This window comes from Monodelphis domestica, chromosome 6, assembly GCF_027887165.1.
Source record: "Monodelphis domestica isolate mMonDom1 chromosome 6, mMonDom1.pri, whole genome shotgun sequence".
In the NCBI taxonomy this organism is placed as follows: domain Eukaryota; kingdom Metazoa; phylum Chordata; class Mammalia; order Didelphimorphia; family Didelphidae; genus Monodelphis; species Monodelphis domestica.
In genome coordinates, this window is record NC_077232.1 from 56,395,651 (window position 1) to 56,416,893 (window position 21,243).

Below are 21,243 nucleotides of genomic sequence, written 5' to 3' on the forward strand. Positions count from 1 at the left end.
ATTTACCTTTTAGGGTTGCTTGTTTCCTTTAAGATTCAGCTCACTTTATAGATGAGGAAACTAAGGCAAACAGAATTAAGTGACTTGCTCAGGGTCACATAACTGTAAGTGTCTAAAGGTTGGATTTGAACTCAAGTCTTCCTAACTTCAAGCCTGGTCCACTATGCCACCTCATTTCCCACAAGCATAGACCACAAAGACCATTAAAATTTAAGTACAATCAAAGCTACTTGTTTTGGGAAGCTGGTAGGTGATTGTCTTAAGAACTGCTTTATTCATGAGATAAATAGTGTTTTGGAATAACTGAAATCTCTAGCAATTAAGAGAGTGGGGAGGGGGGACAGTTAGGTGGTTCAATGGATTGAGACCCAGACCCAGAGATAGTAGGTTCGATTCTGGCCTCAGACACTTCTTAGCTATGTGATCCTGGGCAAGTCACTTAACTTCCATTGCCCAGCCCTTACTGACTTGCCTGGGAACCAGTACGCAGTATTGATTCTAAAATGGAAGGGAAGGGTTAAAAAAGAAAAAAAGAAAGAGCAAGTATATGCTACACACTACTTTCTACAAGAACCCTTTTCTGATCCCTCCAGTCCCTAGAATTCTGTTTTCCAAAATTACTTTGTGTTCTTTTTGTACACATTCTCTATGTACTCCCATGACAGAATGTAAACTCTTTCAAGTCAAAGGCTATTTCATATTTGTCTTTGTATTGCTAAGTAGTTTAATAAATTTCCTAATAAATGCTTGTTAACTGACTGCTTGTTTATTCCTACACAAACAGATACACCCTACAGATCCCTGGCATGTTAGCAGAATGTAGAATCAAAAAATGGTGAAGAATTCAATTGCTCAAAAAGGTGGTTCTGTGAGTTTAAATGATCACAGGAGTGGAGGGGGACTTGAGGCAGGAACCTTTGACGTTTCTTGGAGTGAAGACAGAAGAAACTCGAGTTCAGCGAAGTTCCAAAGCTGAAGTTCATTATCTCTGAGAGATGTTAAGCATGTGGCTGCTTCGAAAATGATCCAGTAAGTTGGTTTTCAAAGAACCGTAGACTGGGTTTGTGGCCAAGAAAAACCTGACCTGTACAACTGGTGAAGGGTGGTGGATTTTTTTAATTGTCAAAGGAAAACCATTTATAAAATTGTCAAGAGATATGATGATATTTAGGGGGCAGGAAGAGAAGAAAAAAATTAACTGCAGAACAGCTACATTCTGCGATTTTCCTCTCAACTCTATTTTTTTTTTTTTGGTTTTCAAGATCTAAGCTATTCTTTGTAACACGAAACTCAAAAGATGGCACAATATTTCATTTGTAAAAGCCCTTGGCATTTAAGTCAGGGATTTTATTTTTTCAGAAACACTACAAACACAAGCCAGTTTAAAGTTTAACTATCTATCTCTCCTTGATATGGTTAGTTAGGTGGTTCAGTGGATAGAGTAAAGGAACTGGAGTCAAGAAGATCTAAGTTCAAATCTGGATTCAGACACTTTTTAGCTGCATGAGCCTGGGAAAGTCATTTAACCCTGTTTGCCTCTGTTTCCTCACCTGTAAAATTAAATAGAGAAGGAAATGGCAAGCTACTTCAGCATTTTCGTCAAGAAAACCTCATTTGGGGTCACAAAGGGACAGAAATGACTGAATAACAATTGCCTGCATGAAGACTACATTGGGTGTAGAGTCAAAGTCTGTGTTACTATGAGCAAGCTGGATTCCCTTTCTGAGTCTCAAGCTCCTCATCTGTAGAATAATAAAAATGTGTGCACTACCTAAGCTTGTGAGGAAATAACTTTCTAAGCCTCTTCCTCTCCCTTCCTCCATTTCTCCTTCCCTCCCTCCCTCTCTCTGTCTCTCTCACTGTCTCTCTTTCTCTCTATTTTGTACATTTTCCACTTATGGATCAGTAGTCTGAGATTCAACTATAACCAAGCTTATTTGGTTTGGGAGCCTTACAAGGGAACATTGTACAAACCACTTCCTTTTTGTGATAATCAGTTTGAAGCTTACAGGGGAACATTGTACAAACTACTTCCTTTTTGGGATAATCAGTTTCCTGATTTAATTGGAACCCATTAGACATTTAAAGCTCTTTACAATTGTGACCCCTTCAAACTTTTCCAGGTTTCTTCTATTTCACTGCTATCCACACACTTTCTGGGAAACTGGTCTCCTTACTATTGCTCAGACACAAAGTTCCCTCTCAGACCTCCATGCTTTTTTACTAGTGGCTCCCATGCCCTAAATGCTCTCCCCCTCTTCACCTCTGCTTACCTACTTCTCCTTCTTCCTTCAGGCAAATCCCAGCTGCAGTGGGAGGCCTTTTCTGGTTACCACAGCTACTAATGCTTTCCCCCTTATAGTTTACCTTTGTCTGTTCTCTACACATCTTGCATATACTCTGTTATTTACATTTATTTTCTTTTCTATTCCTTGCAATACTCTAGTCCAAGGGTTCTTGATACCTTCTGTCATGGAATCCTTTACCAGACCTTTTCTCAGAATAACAGGTTTAAATGTATGAGATAAAATATATAAGATAAAAATAAAAGAGAAATGATGGTAGTGAGATAGTTATCAAAGTATTAAAAACAAAAGTCCATAGACTCCAATTTATGAATCCGAGCTCTAGTCTGTGACCAATCATTAAGATTAATATTGCAGAGGAGGTTTGTTTCAGTCCCTATCTTAATGGAACTAGTTTGTCATCAAACTCATAACCAAGAAGGGGCATCATTGCTCTCTATTTCAATGTAATTGTTTACCACTAGTCAATATGGAATCCTAATCAGCAACACCAGGGAATATGTACTATTCAGTGTCTACCATGTGGAAGGTACAAAGTGGCAACTCTTTGCTAAACAATGGTAAAAAGCCACTTGACTTATCTCTAGCAAGGCATATGTTATCCCTACTAAGAGGTTGACTTGCTTATATAAAGGGCTATAGGAAAGTAAAATCTTCCAATGTATGGCTTAGGGGGGAAAATATTTTAGCCACTCATCTTAGCCAAGTTTCAAAATATATCATGTACTAAAAAAGGCTTCTTAAATCATCTGATTTCTTTTCATAACTAGTGTCAGTGTATTCATTCCAGCCCATTTTCTAGTGTTATGCTTTGAAGCAATGGCTGATGACTGCCTCTCAAGGGTGGGGACTCCAACCTTTCCATAGTTGGCATTCCTTCCTCACCAAAAAGGTGGGTGTTTCCTGTCACAAACCCTGATTTCCTTTCTTTGGTTTCATCCCTGAGCTCCCTTGAATTTCTTTATTTTTCACATTCTTACAAACCTTTCAATGTTAGAAATGAGCATTTGCTACGCACCCAACCCTTGGAAAATTAGACCAAAGACAAACATCTCCAGATTCTATGGACACTGTGGAATGTAAGAAAAGGGCTTTGCCAGCCTCTCCCAATCCCAATGGGAAAGTGGTTTTTGAAAAAAGAATTCTTTTTTAGTCTCTAGTTGTTCTGTGCATGTATCACAATCCCAGTTAGAGAGTGTGCTGTGCTCGGGTGGAGTCCTGTTATCTAATTCCTTCCCTCTAAAACTCTTAATACAGGATCCTGAACACAATGCTAACTAAATAAATACATGTTGAGTGAGTGTGTGAAAAGTGACAACTTGTCAGTTCTATATTAGGGGCAGACATACAAACTTCAGTCTGTTAATTGGAAGCATCTGAATGCCTTCAGTGTGTGTATCAACCGATCAATGAAGTGATTATTTCCACATTTTCCAGATACTCAGAACAATTGATCAATAAGTATTCATTCCTTCTCTTCCTCCAGAGTTTAGTTAAGTTTAGTTGGAGCTTAATAAATATTTGTTGATGTGACTTGGCTTCAGATGATTGCTGAGCATCCGAGTGCAGGACAGTACTAGGTGCCATGTTGAAAATGAAGGTAAAAAATATAGGGTCTCTGCTTTCAAGGGGTCTCGTATCCAAGTAAGGAAACAAGATATCTGTATATCAAATGATCACTAACAACATGAGGCATTATATAGTGATAGGTGATTGGATTGGGAAATAGCTAAATAAATTATTTTGATTACTTATTGGGTTGTAAGAAATGACAAATATGATGAATACCAAGAAGCATGGAAATATTTCTACAAACAGATGCAAAGTGAAAGAAAACTAAACAGGAAATAAATATACATAGTGACTTCAAAAAGGAAAAAGCAATAACCTGGAAAAAAAAAAAAGCCCTGAATGGCAAATTATAATGATCAGGTTTGGCTTGAATGTAATATGAAAAGAGATTTCTTTCTTTTTTTTTAACAAAGATTGGGGGACTTATGGGTGTGGAAAACATAGTGTGATACTTTCAGATATATTTCATATTCACACCTTTTTTTTGGGTTGAATTTTACCCCTCATTATTATGCTTTAGGTTAAGTGTTCTTCTGTGGAGGAGGGGAAGTAGATATTGGGAAATGTAGATCATTTAAAAAACAAAAAGAGACTTAACAACTTTTAAAAGTCATAAGCTAAAGATTTAGAGGTGAAAGAGCCATCAGAGATCATGCAGTCCAATTCCCTTAGATGGAAGAAATTAAGGCTCAGGAAAAGGAAGTGATTTCCCGATTGTCACAAAACTATAGTCAGGATTCCAACTCTGGTTTTCTGATTCCAAATCCAACTTTCTTTCCAAGATTCCATCCTGCCACTCATTTTATGAGGATAAATACACACCACATTTCCAAAGCAAAACCCCTTGTTTTGTTTTTAATTGCCCATTGCCTCAACTCTCCACGTTGCATGGGTTATAGAAGCATTATCTTACTATAAAAAACCACCATTAATAACTACAAAAAAGGTAAAAAGAACCCACTACACAAAAATAGATCATACACTAGGTCACAGAAACATGGCACTCAAATGCAGAAAAGCAGAAATAATAAATGCAGCCTTTTCAGATCACAAGGCAATAAAAATATTGATTGGTAACGGTACATGGAGAGCCAAATCAAAAATTAATTGGAAATTAAATAATATGATACTCCAAAATTGTTTAGTTAGAGAAGAAATCATAGAAACAATTAATAATTTTGTTGAAGAAAATGACAATGGTGAGACATCCTTTCAAACCTTATGGGATGCAGTCAAGGCAGTACTTAGAGGAAAATTCATATCCCTGAGTGCACATATTAACAAATCAGGGAGGACAGAGATCAAGGAATTGGAAATGCAAATCAAAAAACTTGAGAACGAACAAATTAAAAAACCCCAGAAGGAAACCAAACTAGAGATCCTAAAAATTAAGGGAGAAATTAATAAAATCGAAAGTGACAGAACTATTAAGCTAATAAACAAGACTAGAAGCTGATACTTTGAAAAAACAGAAAAAATAGACAAAGTACTGGTTAATCTAATTAAAAAAAGGAAAGAAGAAAGGCAAATTAACAGCATCAAGGATGAAAAGGGGGATCTCACCTCCAATGAAGAGGAAATTAAGGCAATCATTAAAAACTACTTTGCCCAACTATATGGCAATAAATATACCAACCTAGGTGATATGGATGAATATTTACAAAAATATAAATTGCCTAGACTTACAGAAAAAGAAATAGATTTCTTAAATAATCCCATATCAGAAAAAGAAATCCAACAGGCCATCAAAGAACTTCCTAAGAAAAAATCCCCAGGGCCTGACAGATTCACTAGTGAATTCTATCAAACATTCAAAGAAAAGCTAACTCCAATACTATACAAACTATTTGACATAATAAGCAAAGAGGGAATTTTACCAAACTCCTTTTATGACACAAACATGGTACTAATTCCAAAGCCAGGCAGGACAAAAACAGAGAAAGAAAATTATAGACCAATCTCCCTAATGAATATAGATGCAAAAATCTTAAATAGGATACTAGCAAAAAGACTCCAGCAAATGATCAGAAGGGTCATCCACCATGATCAAGTAGGATTTATACCAGGGATGCAGGGCTGGTTCAATATTAGGAAAACTATCCACATAATTGACCACATCAACAAGCAAACCAACAAGAACCACATGATTATCTCAATAGATGCAGAAGAAGCCTTTGACAAAATACAACACCCATTCCTACTAAAAACACTAGAAAGCATAGGAATAGAAGGGTCGTTCCTAAAAATAATAAACAGTATATATCTAAAACCATCAACTAATATCATCTGCAATGGGGATAAACTAAATCCATTCCCATTAAGATCAGGAGTGAAACAAGGATGCCCATTATCACCTCTATTATTTGACATTGTATTAGAAACACTAGCAGTAGCAATTAGAGAAGAAAAAGAAATTGAAGGCATTAAAATAGGCAAGGAGGAGACCAAATTATCGCTCTTTGCAGATGACATGATGGTCTACTTAAAGAATCCTAGAGATTCAACTAAAAAGCTAATCGAAATAATCAACAACTTTAGAAAAGTTGCAGGATACAAAATAAACCCACATAAGTCATCAGCATTTCTATATAATTACAACACAGCTCAGCAGCAAGAACTAGAAAGAGAAATCCCATTCAAAATTACATTAGACAAAATAAAATACTTAGGAATCTATCTCCCGAGACAAACATAGGATCTATATGAACACAACTACAAAACACTTTCCACACAACTAAAACTAGACTTGAACAATTGGAAGAACATTAACTGCTCATGGGTAGGACGAGCCAATATAATAAAAATGACCATCCTACCCAAACTCATCTATTTAGTGCCATACCCATGGGACTTCCAAAAATTTTTTTTACTGATTTAGAAAAAACCATAACAAAGTTCATTTGGAAGAACAAAAGATCAAGGATATCCAGGGAAATAATGAAAAAAAAATACAAAGGAAGGGGGTCTTGAAGTCCCAGATCTCAGACTATATTATAAAGCAGTGGTCATCAAAACAATTTGGTACTGGCTAAGAGACAGAAAGGAGGATCAGTGGAATAGACTGGGGGCAAGCAACCTCAGTAAGACAGTATATGACAAACCCAAAGATCCCAGCTTTTGGGACAAAAATCCACTATTTCATAAAAACTGCTGGGAAAATTGGAGGACAGTGTGGGAAAGATTAGGTTTAGATCAACACCTCACATCCTACACCAAGATAAATTCAAAATGGGTGAATGACTTGAACATAAAGAAGGAAACTATAAGAAAATTAGGCGAACACAGAATAGTATACATGTCAGACCTTTGGGAAGGGAAATACTTCAAAACCAAGCAAGAATTAGAAAGAGTTACAAACTGCAAAATAAATAATCTGGAATACATCAAATTAAAAAGTTTTTGTACAAACAAAACCAATGTAATCAAAATCAGAAGGGTAGCAACAAATTGGGAAACAATCTTCATAAAAACCTCTGACAAAGGTTTAATTACTCAAATTTACAAAGAACTAAATCAATTGTACAAAAAATCAAGCCATTCTCCAATTGACAAATGGGCAAGGGACGTGAACAGGCAGTTCTCAGACAAAGAAATCAAAACTATTAATAAGCACATGAAAAAGTGCTCTACATCTCTTATAATCAGAGAGATGCAAATCAAAACAACTCTGAGGTATCATCTCACACCTAGCAGATTGGCTAACATGACAGCTATGGAAAGTAATGAATGCTGGAGGGGATGTGGCAAAGTGGGGACACTAATTCATTGCTGGTGGAGTTGTGAATCGATCCAGCCATTCTGGAGAACAATTTGGACCTATGCCCAAAGGGTGATAAAAGACTGTCTGCCCTTTGATCCAGCTATAGCACTGCTGGGTTTGTACCCCAAAGAGATAATAAGGAAAAAGACTTGTACAAGAATATTCATAGCTGCACTCTTTGTGGTGGCCAAAAATTGGAAAACGAGGGGATGCCCTTCAATTGGGGAATGGCTGAACAAATTGTGGTATATGTTGGTGATGGAATACTATTGCGCTAAAAGGAATAATAAAGTAGAGGAATTCCATGGAGACTGGAACAACCTCCAGGAAGTGATGCAGAGCGAAAGGAGCAGAACCAGGAAAACATTGTACACAGAGACTGATACATTGTGGTACAATCGAAGGTGATGGACTTCTCCATTAGTGGCAACGCAATGTCCCTGAACAATCTGCAGGGATCTAAAAAATACTATCCACAAGCAGAGGATAAACTGTGGGAGTAAAAACACCAATGAAAAGCAACTGCTTGACTACAGGGGTTGAGGGGATATGACTGAGGAGAGACTCTAAATGAACACTCTAATGCAAATACCAACAACAGGGAAATGGGTTCAAGTCAAGAACACATGTGATAACCAGCGGAATCGTGCATCGGCTATGGGAGAGGGAAAGGTGGTGGGAGGTGGGGCAGGGAGGAAAAGAAAATGATCTTTGTTTCCAGTGAATAATGTTTGGAAATAACCAAATAAAATAATGTTTAAAATTAAAATAAAAAAAAAGAACCCACTAACCCAGTCTTCTTCAAAGCTCCCTATTTTTTTGAGTGTACCATCATTCTCTCAGGTCCCCAGGTTCACCACCAGCCATTCCCCTCAATGTCTTCTCAATTCTACCTCCAATTTTTCTTCATTCTTGCTTTAGTTCAGGCCTCCATGAGTTCTCCCCCAGATTGTTATCATGGCATTCTAAATATTATTCCTGCTTCCAGTCTCTTTCTTCTTCAATTCAATATACATATACAGATGCCAAAATAATCTTCCTCTAGCACAGGTTTGATGATGCCATTCCCCTGCTCAAACATCCTAACTGGTTCTCCTACTGTCTTTAGAGGGAAGCTAGGTGGTGCCACAGTGCACAGAGCACTCACTGTGCATGGAATCAAGAAGAATCATCTTCCTGAGTTCAAATCTGGACTCCGACACTTATTAACTTGGGGACCTTGGGCAAGTCACTTCACCCTGCTTGCCTCAGTTTCCTCATATGTAAAATGAGCTGGAGAAGGAAATACTTTTCAGCATCTATGCCAAAAAAATCCCAAATGGGGTCATAAAGAGTTGAACATGATTGAAATGACCAAACAACAGTTGTCTTCAGGATAGATTACAATAGTCCTCCAACCTATTATTTATAGCCATTGAAATCTGGCTTCAATCTCTCTAGGCATATGTCATATCACTCTCCTTCATGCTATCTATATTCCAACCAACATGGCTAGTTGCTGCTCTCCTAAATTTGTCCTGTTTCCTTGCTTTCATACAGGCTGCCTTCCTTCATTCTTCAAACAATTCCTTTAAAAAAAGGAACACCTTATTGTCTGTCTTAGTACCAATCAAAGAAAGAAGGGCAAGGACTAGGAAAAAAGTTAAGTGACTTAATCAGGGTCACACAGATAGGAAATGTCTGAGGCCATATTTGAACTCAAGTCCTCCCAACTCTAGGTCTGGCACTCTATCCATAGAGCCACCCTGCTGACCCTAATGCATTCCCTTCTCATATATCTTAACTCTTTAGCTTCCTTAAGGCTCAATTCAGGTTCCATCTCCTCTAGAATACCTCTCATTTCCCATGCTATCTTTTCTCAAATATTACTGTGTTAATTTATTTGTGCATGTATGGCATTGTTCAATGGAATGTAAACAATTTGAAAATAGGAATTGTCTTATATCAGGTGCCTTTCATATTGTAGGTATTTAATAAATTCATGCTGGATTGAAATTGGATTTTGAGGATTTCAAAATCTCTTAGTCTGGGGGAAGCTAGGTGGTTCAGTGAATTGAGAGTCAGACCCAGAGGTCCTAGGTTCAAATCTGGCCTCAGACACTTCCCAACTGTGTGACCCTGAGCAAGTCACTTAACCCCCATTGCCTAGACCTTACCACTCTTCTGCTTAGAACCAATACCCAGTATTGATTCTAAGATGGAAGGTAAAGGTTAATATAAAAAAAATCTGTTAGTCTGATTTGAGGGGTGGCTCAAAACCCCATTTTCCCAATGTTTTGGTAAATCACTACTGCTCCAATAAGGGATGCCAAAAAAAAGAAAAGGAAAAAAGAGTAACTCATGTCCCCTCTAAGCATAAGTAACCTAAATGAACAAGACCTCCAGGACACACAGGTAGGCAATATTTAATAATAATCCAAGTTCTAATCTTCCCATCATCTTACATTTGGGTAAGTACTATTCATTTTTATGGCTTAAGTAAAAAAAGGTATTACCTTTTTTTTTTAACAAGTCATTTTTCACCCCTTCTTGCCATATTTGTCCGTTGGAGAAAAGAGAACAAGCTAAGCAAACTGAACAATGAGTGCTTTGACTAGCATTATGAAGCTATCATGCTCGATCCTAATTTAACCCCTATAATACCCTATAGGGCAGGTATTATTATCCCCGGGAAACTGATGAGGAAACAGGAACAAAAGGGTTACATGGCTTGCGAAAGTCCTTCAACCAGGCAGCAAGAAAGCTGGGATGAGAATGTGGGTCTCCTGACTCTCAGCCCAGTATCACTAATCCTGATGTGTTGTCAAGGCAAACAACAACTTTCAACAAAGGGATATTCCCTGGAGTACTTTTAAAGAGCTGGTGGTAAAGGGAACGCAGAATACAGTAACAGAGTTCCTAGTTACTATTGTTTCAAAGCAAACAAAGCTAACTTCATGCTGGTTTTTCCAAAAGGCTTTAAAAGAGGTAGGCTGAACTTACAGAGAGTTTGAATGCGAATTCCTCAGCAGCGGTGTGGAGCCCGTAGAGCCATTGTGTGGCAACTTTGGTGAGGAAGGCAAAGAAGAGTCTGTCATCTCCTCAATGTCGGAATGGGAGGAAGCTGACTTGGGGGACTTCTTCTTACCAAAAGCTTGCTTGAAGGAACTTCGTAACTGAAAAGACAAGACAGTAAGCATAGAAGGGATCCTAAGAAATATAGACCTAATCTTTGCCAGGGCAGAAAGACAGACATGCAGACGTTTGAAGGCAAGTGGAAACATAATGTCCCAACCTTCCAAGGAGGAAGGTCAAAGACTTCTTTCCCTTTCGATAGGGCATTGGGGGAGAGGCAGGAATCAGAAACCACTGAAAGGACAAAACCTGGGGACAGCATTCCATGCCTACTCTTTTGTTGGAATCTACAGGTAGAAACAGCAAGACGGGATGTGGCTCAGCAGACAGATGGATGTTTGGATGATGAGGTTACAATAGCAACAAAGCAATATGTTTAGACACGGTAAGGGATGCCAATGAGGTTAGTCATATGGATGGATGGGTTAGCTTGGTATTTGATGTTTTAAAGTTTGTCTTGCTTACCTCATTGACCTGCCAGAGGAAGCGCAAGCAAAAATTGGGAAGGGGAAGGAAAAAAGACAATTTTTAACAGATAAAGCCAGTGAATGGGGAAAGCTTTGGACTTTTCAGACATAACATGACCAATAAACATCACACAAAAAAAAAAGCAGGTAAATCTAACTGATATAGTCAAAATATGAATATTTGGGAATCCCAGAGGCTTTCTCCATTATAGAAGAGGAGTAATAGAGCTTTTGGCCTCCATGTGGTTCAAATTCTTTCAAACTCTCCCTGGCTAACAGGAATGTTTTTCATACTTTTTCCGTGCCTGTTATTTTCAATAGCAGAATTTTTGCTACTCTTTTACCTCCTTCCATCTTTTTGCCCTTCATCAGTATTGTCTACGCAAAAACGCCAAGTCAGTTCCACTCTAGGTTGGATGTTTTTATGTTTAAATTACTGTAAGGTTTTTTTTTTTTTGAGTCATTAACTTTGTCTGAAATAATTTCCTTTCACAAAGATAGTATAGTATAGCCATAGTGGGTGTCCAATAAATACTTGTATGATTAAATCCAAATTCTAAAACAGAATAATGGCTCCCAGGCTCTGGAGACTTCTATCACCCATGCTCGACCAGCTACAGATCAAGCTTAAGGATTACCAAGGTCTGATATTTTTCTTTCTACTTCCTACTTTGTGGTCACTTAATAATTGGTTGGGACCCAATATGAGTTGACAAGAAATGGTTAAACTAAAAACTGACCTGCCATTGTTCTAAAGACCCTATCATTCTTTCTAGAACAAAACATTGTAGGGAAGGGGGTTGAAACTGTTGGAAAAAATTGTATTTGGATACATGTGAATTGATATGGTCTGTGCTTTCCTAGTCTCACAATATTATGCTTAAATAAAAGTTGCTTTTATGTTAAATAGACCTTAGGCTATAGGAAAATAAATAGTATATAGATTACGTCCTTCTTAGAAAAGACAGTTCTTTCTTTACTTTGAGAACCAATCAAAGTATTTAACATAGCAGAACTTGAAAAATGTTTATTGACTAATTAACTAATCATGTTATGTTTAATTCACAAAATGATTTCCTAAAAGTCATCTGTGATTTTAAAGTTTTTTATAAGCAGGGTAAAGGAACTGGGCTTTTTAGTATTTGCAAGTAGCAAAGGTGTATCACGACTAAAATGCCGACCCTCTTTCCCATTTTATCAGACCTTGCCACCCATCCAGGATAATGCAAAATGAGTGAGAAGTGTATGGGATGAATGACAATTTCTAGAACATTTAATAGACCATGATGATAACATGACAATGTTACCCCTATACCTGGAAGATGGAGACAATTTTGGAAGAACACAAGACACCAGTTATTCTGAGAAGAAAGGATGCCTAAACCATTCAAAAGTTCTAACAGTTCTGTGCCATTTCACTGAATGCCAACAGTGGAACCAAAAGATCAGGAGATTTGCCCCTCAGTAAAAGTGGAGCGAATGACAGTAACACATTATCCCTTTGGAGGGTCATCATCATTGATTGCACTGTTGTAATGGTAAAAAAATTCAAGTAGATTTGCTGAAGATATAAAAACATGAATAATACCATAGTGGGAGATAATTCAATTAAACTTGCCATTTCATAACCAGGACTCTTCACTCACTGCCTGAAAACTATATTCGTATTTCTCTTGTAAGAAAGGATATTAGGGGCATTCATAAAGAAGGCTGAGTTGCCTCCAGGTTCGCTCTGATAAAGCATACATATGAAAAAATAGGCCACCAAAGTCAGTGAGCACAAACCAAAGCAAGAGAGAACTGAATGAAAGAAAATGTTAGTTCTGGAATCCAGAACCTCATGCACAATGCAAAAACAAAGGAAATATGGGATATTTATAAAACTGAAAGCCTACATTTCACAGCCTAATGGAACAGAAAAATTCGAAGGTAATGGCTGTTTGATAAATTCTATGATCACACTGAGCCCATCATTGAAAGGAATAAATTGCTATGTAGCTAAAAAATTTGCTAGACAATCATTTTTCTGTGATATATAGCAGTTATCCAAATTGCATGCATTTTTGTGTCTTATTCAGTCTTATTGTGATTATTCATGAGATCATAAAGTAAGAGCTGGAAAGGATCTTAAAAGATTATTTAGTTCTACACCATCAGTGTATAGGTGAGGAAACTGAGTCACAGAGAGGGCAAGTGATTTGTTCAAGGTCATGCCAATAGACCAGGGCTTAAACCCAGGTCTTCTCATTCTAAATATATTCTCTTATAGTGTTTCTTATCTATCAATATTGGTAAATTATATTTACCCAATTTTTCCTCTTCTTTTTCTTTGAATCACTCTCTATGTTGCTCCCCACACTAGAGTGACTGGTAGCACTGTTGATGCTGGAGACACTATCTGAGGAGTGTTGTCTTCGGATACGGAGGTCAGCTGACTGTGAAGTACCATTGCCTGCACACAGAAAGAGAAACTTTTGACTTGATGAATGGTTTATCATTGGGAAAAGTTGGTAGACAGACATACACATTCTTCTGTTACTGGTGCTTGATTTAGAGGACTGATTCTTTTTTAATCAGTACCTGTAGACTTCAAAGGACTCTTTGCTAAGTAAAATGACGTGATGATATACTCCTTTCCCCTATACTTGACCCAAAGAAGTCAGAATTTTCTCTTTGGAAAGGTAAAGCACAAAAAGAGTGTCTCCCTCCCAAATTCTTTTCCAATTTGAGGTAAGAATTAAGTCCTTTACAAATAAACTATGAAAGTATTTGACCATCTTCTTTATTTCTTGGGGCTGAAAATTTCCAAAGAAGAGCAACATGACTATAAACAATTAAGATCATTGGATTATAGATTTAGATCTGAAATCAAGCAAGAGATTTCTACTTAGTACAAATAATTGTTCCTACATAGACAATGATAAGACATGAAGAGGACCATCATGGTATAAGACCTGCAATAATGTTGTTCAGTTATTCTAGGCATGTCCAATTCTTCGTGATCTCATTTAAGTTTTCTTGGTAATTTCCTTCTCCAGGTCTTTTTATAGATGAGCGAACTGAGGCAGAGTTGCTCAGGGTCATACAGATAGTAAATGTCTGAGGCCAAATTTGAACTCAAAGATAAGTTTTCCTGATTCCAGGTCCAGCTCTCTATGCATTTTGCCACTAAGTTGCCCCACAATAATAATAGTCATGGTAATAGTAGCAACAACAAAAATGATAATTGACATTTTTATAGTGCTTGAAGGTTTTATAAATATTATCCTTTTTGATCCTCATAAGAATTCAGTGAGGTAAGTACTATCACGGCATCATATGTATACTCAATCCAGAAGGGCTTGCAGTCTAATACTCTCATTTAGGATACTGAGGTCCAGGGAAATTAAATGACTTGTCCAAGATCAAAAAGGAAGCAAATGATAGAGCCAGGATCTGAATCCAAGATTTATGACTCAAAATCCAGAACTTACTTTTTGCTACTTGGGGAAATGGACTAAAATATATTAAATTAATCATTACATAAAGGTGTCAAATAGTCTGAATAAGTGATTTTAATACTTTGGCTCAACCTGCTCTCAAACATCTTTGTCTCATTCAGAATTCTTTCTATCATCTATGTGGAATTAACCATTATGTATGAGGTAGAATGAGCAGTATAGTAACTAGTCCTGTCCATTAAAGTAAATAAGCTGCTATACTCTGATAGTAGTAACCAGATGAGAACACATCTCAAAGATTGTAGGCCAAGTAGGAAAAGTTCCTGAAAGCAATTGGATGAACTGGAATGATGAAGCACAGGAAGTCTGCTGGAATTGTTTGAGATGTGGTCATGCCCTGTGGTTCTCCTATAAAACAACAGGCCAGTTTAGAACTCAGAGATGAGTAAATTGGCAAGCTGGTAGAGAGGAATTCTAGCCTAGTCTTTTGAGAATCCCTTGGAAAGGAGCCGGGAGGGAAGAGAAGTACCTTGTCCTTTCTTACGATTGGCACAAATCAATGAATCCTGAATTCATTGACTATGTTATGGAAGACTCAGAGGGATCTAATCTCTCAAACAATCCAAAAAAATTTCCTGGGCCATGAGACTCCAGCTCATCGAGGATTTTCAAGGACTTTTCTGCACATTAGTCTCTAAATAACTTGGCTGAGATGTTTTTATTTGGTTAAGGAATCAGACCAATAGTCTTATCATTTAAAGTGGGTCAGAGTAAATGAACAACTGATTCAATGATCCCCACCATTACAGTTGTATGATTCTGGAGAAGGATACTGGATTTAGTGTCAGTCAGAGGTCTTGGATTTGAATCTGGTGCTGTTACTTATTCCCTGTGTAGCCTTGAAAAAGTTCCCTTTAGTCTCTTTGACCCCAATTTTCTCATCGATATAGCGAGGCAATTGGATAAGAGGACTTCTGAGGTGACAGCCAGCTCTAGAATGATTATCCCAAAATTCTTGAACTAGCAAAGTATTTTAAACCATTTGAAAGTCCCTTTTTAAATCCAGTCAGGCTGAAAGCAGTCACACTTTCTTAGAAGCAAAAATTATGTCCAAGAATTTCCTAAAAGTGAGCAAACATTTTCTTGGGATTTTTGTAGTATTACCTGAAGAAGAAAAAAGGAAATGCAACTCTCAGTCTAAAGGATGAGAGGAGATAGACACATTTTTTTCAAAAAATTTTTTTCTTGGTTGCTTTTAAAACTAATTTATTTTGTATATTGCTAAAAGACCTTCTTCCCCATCCCTCACACAAAAAGCTCATGTAAAAATGCAATGGGATACATAGCATTTACTTAGAAATTTGTTCTTAGGTATAAATGGAAGGAATGAATGATTCTTCCTCCATTTCATGTCAGTGGTAAAATATGAATGCTTCGGTTGTTCTGGTAGAGTTAAAGACTGGGAAATGAGTATGAAGAAACTTAATAAACTTTGCCAACATAAACATATGTTTTTTTTCCATCTTTGATGTGCAAAACAGAAATGAAAATAGCAACCTTGAAAACTTTTTTTTTTAAGTCAGAAGTTAGATGTTTTATAACTGATGGTATCTTTCATGGAACCTCTGATTGAACCAAAAGTTTGATCTTATGCAGACATCAGTAATTTCTAGGAGGGAAGTTGCATCAGATGTTATCAAGTTATGGGTATCCTATGGGTATTGTGCTTCGGTTAAATGAGTCTCTGTTTCTTTACCTTTGCAGTTGAGCTCAGGTGTGTTAATTACTCCATTAATGGCAGCCTGAGCAGCAGCATTTTGTTTCTTTAGAAGCTCAATTGTTTTTCTTAACTCATTCAGTTCAGAATCCTGAAGAACAAAGGAAAACATTTATGAACAAAAATTCTTTTTTTTTTAAAAACCCTTAACTTCCATCTTAGAATCAATACTATGTATTGGTTCCAAGGCAAAAGAGTGGTAAGGGCTAGGCAATAGGGGTTAAGTGACTTGCCCAGGGTCACACAGCTGGGAAGTATCTGAGGTCAAATTTGAACCCAGGACCTCCTGTCTCTCAACCACTGAGCTACCCAATTGCCCCCTAAAAATAAAAATTCTTACTAGAAAAGGGAATAGTCACCCAACCTTGGGGAAAGTACATGAAGAGGAAGGGAAGCCTAATAGTGCAAGCAACTTGCAATTGCAAGGGACAGTTCCAGTAGATCAAGGGAGGTTTTCGAAGTCTTAGAAAGCTTCCAAACAAATGAAAACCATTACAGAAATATGACCCTGCTGTCTCTAGTCCATTTGCATTTAGTATTTGGCTAAAATTACCATTGCCACAAAATCAGACTTCCTATCTACTTGGCAAACACTAGACTGGCATGTAGATCTGTTTTTACTAAATTTCAGTGACTTAATCAAACCTATTTAAATGAACATAATGATACGGTCTAAGTGAAACAATTTTAAGACTTTTCTTTTTAAATCCTCACGTTCTGTCTTAGAATCAATACTGTGTATTGGTTCCAAGGCAGAAGAGAGGTAAGGGCTAGGCAATGAGGATTAAGTGACTTGCCCAAGGTCACACAGCTAGTATGTGTCTAAGGCCAGATTTGAAACCAGGACCCCCCTCTCTAGGCTTGGCTTTCAATCCACTGAGCCACTCCGCTGCCTCCAGCTTTTCTTAATACCTCACAAATATAACCAAGTAACTTTCTTCTTTATACTTGCCTTCTGTTCGGCCGTCATGGTTAGACTCTGAAGTCTGATGGTCATATTCCCAAGGCTTTGCTCAAAGGCAGCTACAAGGTGAGCCTGGAAGGTTAAGGACACAGAATGAGATTAAATTCTTTCTGTAGGAAGGAAATAGGGGACATCACACACACACACACACACACACACACACACACACACACACACACACACACACACACACGCTTGTGCATCCATACCTGTTTTGTTCTAAAGCTAGCTAAACAAAATGCCATTGTGGTCAAGAGAAAGCATATAGGTGGCCAAGTGAAGGAGAATGAAAGTAGTAGACTTATCAAACAAAACTTATGCTGAAAAGCAAGGGTCTAACTTTCAGGTATATACAGGAGTGTCCGTAGTAACATAGTAAGGCTTCATTTTGGGACTATGCTCATCCACATCTATACTGATGTAAAAATTGAATAATGGAGGAAGATTTGGGTGACAGAACAGAGTTTCTTTTTGGTCATACTGGGGTGGTACATAATCGATTAATGAGATAACCAAAAGATGGTCCACAACATAGAAGTGAGGGATCAGATGCACGTAGAGAAAGCAATTAGAGAGTGCCAATGTCTGAGAGAAGACAAGCAACTCCAATGGCAAATATAGATAGTAAAGAAGACAGGAACCAGGAACAAGTCTTGGTAGATTTCTAAACTGGGGAGGGGTTGCTGGCATTAGAAAATGAGGCACTACAGGATGAATTGGAAAACTGAGATTTTTAACATGGTGTGATATGACTTTGAAAGTTGAATAAGTTCAGTAAGAAAGGATAATTGATCATGTTAGACAATGAGAGAGTTGAAATGCCAGAGAAGGAAGAGGATGGCCCTTTGGAATTGGGATGCATGAAAATGGGTGGTTACATTTTGGAGAGGGTGAGATTAGTTAAATGATGAGGGTAGAAACTAGACTTAAAGGATTCAAGGAAAGCTGCAAGATTTTGTTATTTTAGTTTAGTGAGCAGAAATATTTGAAGACAATCTGTCTCTAGGATAACAGTTTAGCTTTTTTAAATATAGAGATCCCATCTCAAAGGAAGGCTAGCTATAATAAATAGGATGCAAGGAGATCTTCATTTCTTTATGAATAAATGCTCTGTGTATCTTAAAATAAAATGTAAATTTTAAAATAAGGAAATGCATTTGAACTATCTTGGAAGAGTTAGCTATACTAGAAACCTCATATGGTGAGAAAAGAATTATATGATTCTGTTAAGGAACAGAAATGAGGGCAATGTCACTTTAAAAATAATTTTCACACTTGTGTTTCAGAATAAGGAAAGCAAAGATTTTCAGCAACAAATACGGTTTCTTTAAACAATGTCTTCTATCCCATTGAGTTCCTCATCTAGTTCTTCACTGGAATATGGAAGGTATTCTGAGGTCCCCAAGTCAATGCCAACTTAGAACAGTCCGAGAGAACTTATTATGTGGGAAAGGTCTCATGTATGGAACCAGCAATACAGTTTTCATATGAAGAGCAGTCTGGCTAATTATAAAGCGGCTTATCATCAGAAGTCTGGTCACCACATAATGAATTTTGAAGGCTTTAGCCACAAGTAGAGATTGCGATCTAGATTGGTAGAGTGAATGACAATGCCTGATGAAATAATGGATCTTTTCACATAGTGTGATAGGGATGTGATTAGGGTTCTGATGTTAAAAGATCGCTCTACTGCAAATATGAATAACATGGAAATAGGTTTTGAAAAATTATACATGTATAACCCAGTGGAACTGCTTGTTGGCTTCAGGGGAAGGGGGAAGAATAGAGGGAGGAAATTATGAATCACGTAATCATGGAAAAGTATTCTAAAGAAAAAAAATATTGAATCTTTGAAGTACAGAGCTACTATTCCTTTAAATAATATTCCTCTCCCCATCCCAGACTTCATCTTTGGGTCCAAATTTAAAATTCTATAGAAAAAAATTGACAAGAAGACCATTGAGAAATAATATTTTTCGAAGGTTCAAAACAACCTACATTAACAATGGAAAATTAGCCAAAGGTCTTATGCTACTCAATAGCAGGACCACTTTTCTTTTGTGTCACAATAATGGTAAGGAAAATATGGGATAGTGATGTCATTCTAGTTTTGTTCATCCAACAGACAATAGTCTTCTCACCAAATATCACATTCTCACATTCCAAATGAAAACAAACATGGAGTATGAAAACATCACGATAACATGTCTTTGAGTAGTGAGTTCTATAAAAATAAACAGATCTGTCTGTGAGAAAAATGGCAGACAGTTAAATATGCTTCCACTGCCTAGTATTTGGTATGGTTAAATATTTACTTTGAAATAATACTGGATCAAATGTGATGAAAAAACAAAGTTTTAAAAAAATGATAAGAGTTCTCACTTCAACTACTATGGAAAGTAGAAGCAAAACCTCAGAGATTCTTAGTACTGGAATGGAATTCAAAAAGGTCCATAAAGTTGAATGGGCAATAAATTTACTTAGCCAATCTAACTGGCAATTAAATGTCATTAAAATTTGATGACTATTGAGTGGCCAACTACTTGACTCAGCCTAGTTCTTTATGGTTTATACATCAACCCAGTAGTCTCAGTATCTCTCAGTGGCACCTATGAGGATGAATTAATTCTGAATCAGTAGTGTTACAAAATGGGCAGGACAGGGAGGGAAAAGGAAGGAGAATAATGTCTATGAGCCCATCAGTCACCTAGATCATGAGACAATCGGCTGATTCTTAGGGTGGAAAATAAAGGAGTTTGCAGAATTGGTTTTATCATGTGCCCAAAGGCAATTAGGAACATCATAACATAGGAAACTTAGTCATCTTGCTCTCATAGCAAGCATAAGCAAAAAGATCACCCTAAAGATAATTACAATTTATGAGCTGAAATCTGTTGCAAGGGATTAGAAGATAGCAAGATTTGATGAAGAACAATAAGATCCTTCCAATTAAGTCAAATATCTTACTACTTAATAACTATCATCATCATCATCACCATTTATTAAGCACTTTAGCCAAAGTGCTGTACATATGTTTTCTCAACACTGATGACAATAAACCACCACATTTGTACATCACCACCTCAATATCTGATATGAAGAAATAAAAATCACACCTAAGGAAATTAAACCAAGAAGAATGGTTGGCCCTGTCCAAATACAAACATAAAGAACATGTGCCGTAGGTGATATGATTTTAAAGGCACTTGGGTATTGCTTGATGTGTAAACTGGTTTAGCTATTCTGAACAATTTGGAACTCTGCCCCAAAGTTACTAAGCTGTGCATACCCTTTGATCCAGTGATACTTTTACTGGGCTTAACGTCCAAAGAGATCAAAGCAAGAGTAAAAGTATCCATATGTACAAGATATTTATAGAAACTCTTTTTATGGCAGCCAAGAACTGGAAATTAAAGATGTGCTCATCAATTGGAGAATGGCTATTCATATTAGGAAGTATGAATGTGATGAAATACAACAGTGCCATTAGAAATGAAAAAATGGATGCTTTCAGAGAAACCTGGGAAAACTTATGATTCAAAGTGTAGTAAGTAAGAACTAGGAGAATAATTTATAAATAACATTAAAAAAATCTGGCTCCAAGGAAGAAGGCTAGGCAATTGGGGTTAAGTAACTTGCCTGGGGTCACATAGCTAGAAAGTGTCTGAATTTAAATTTGAACCCAGGACCTCCTGCTTCTAAGCCTGGCTCTCTACCCACTGAGTCACCTAGCTGCCCCTAACAAGTTTAAGGATAAATAACTTTGAAAGACTTTAGAACTTTGCTCGATGCAAAACCCAGCCATGGAGTGCTAACGCATGCTTCATACATCTCAAAAGGTGG

General features: G+C 37.2%; 1 protein-coding gene across 9 annotated transcripts in view; it reads right to left on the minus strand.

The window, feature by feature from the left end:
• NAV2 (neuron navigator 2) overlaps window positions 1–21,243 on the minus strand; it is a 479,248-nt gene that overhangs the window by 38,012 nt on the left and 419,993 nt on the right. For all 9 annotated transcript variants that reach the window (XM_001368048.4, XM_056802030.1, XM_056802028.1 and 6 more), the window contains 4 exons: window positions 17,389–17,472; window positions 16,416–16,527; window positions 13,526–13,671; window positions 10,621–10,793 (listed from right to left, as the gene is read on the minus strand). In XM_001368048.4, coding sequence (XP_001368085.2) covers window positions 10,621–10,793; window positions 13,526–13,671; window positions 16,416–16,527; window positions 17,389–17,472 — 515 coding nt within the window. The remainder of the gene's footprint in view (window positions 1–10,620; window positions 10,794–13,525; window positions 13,672–16,415; window positions 16,528–17,388; window positions 17,473–21,243) is intronic.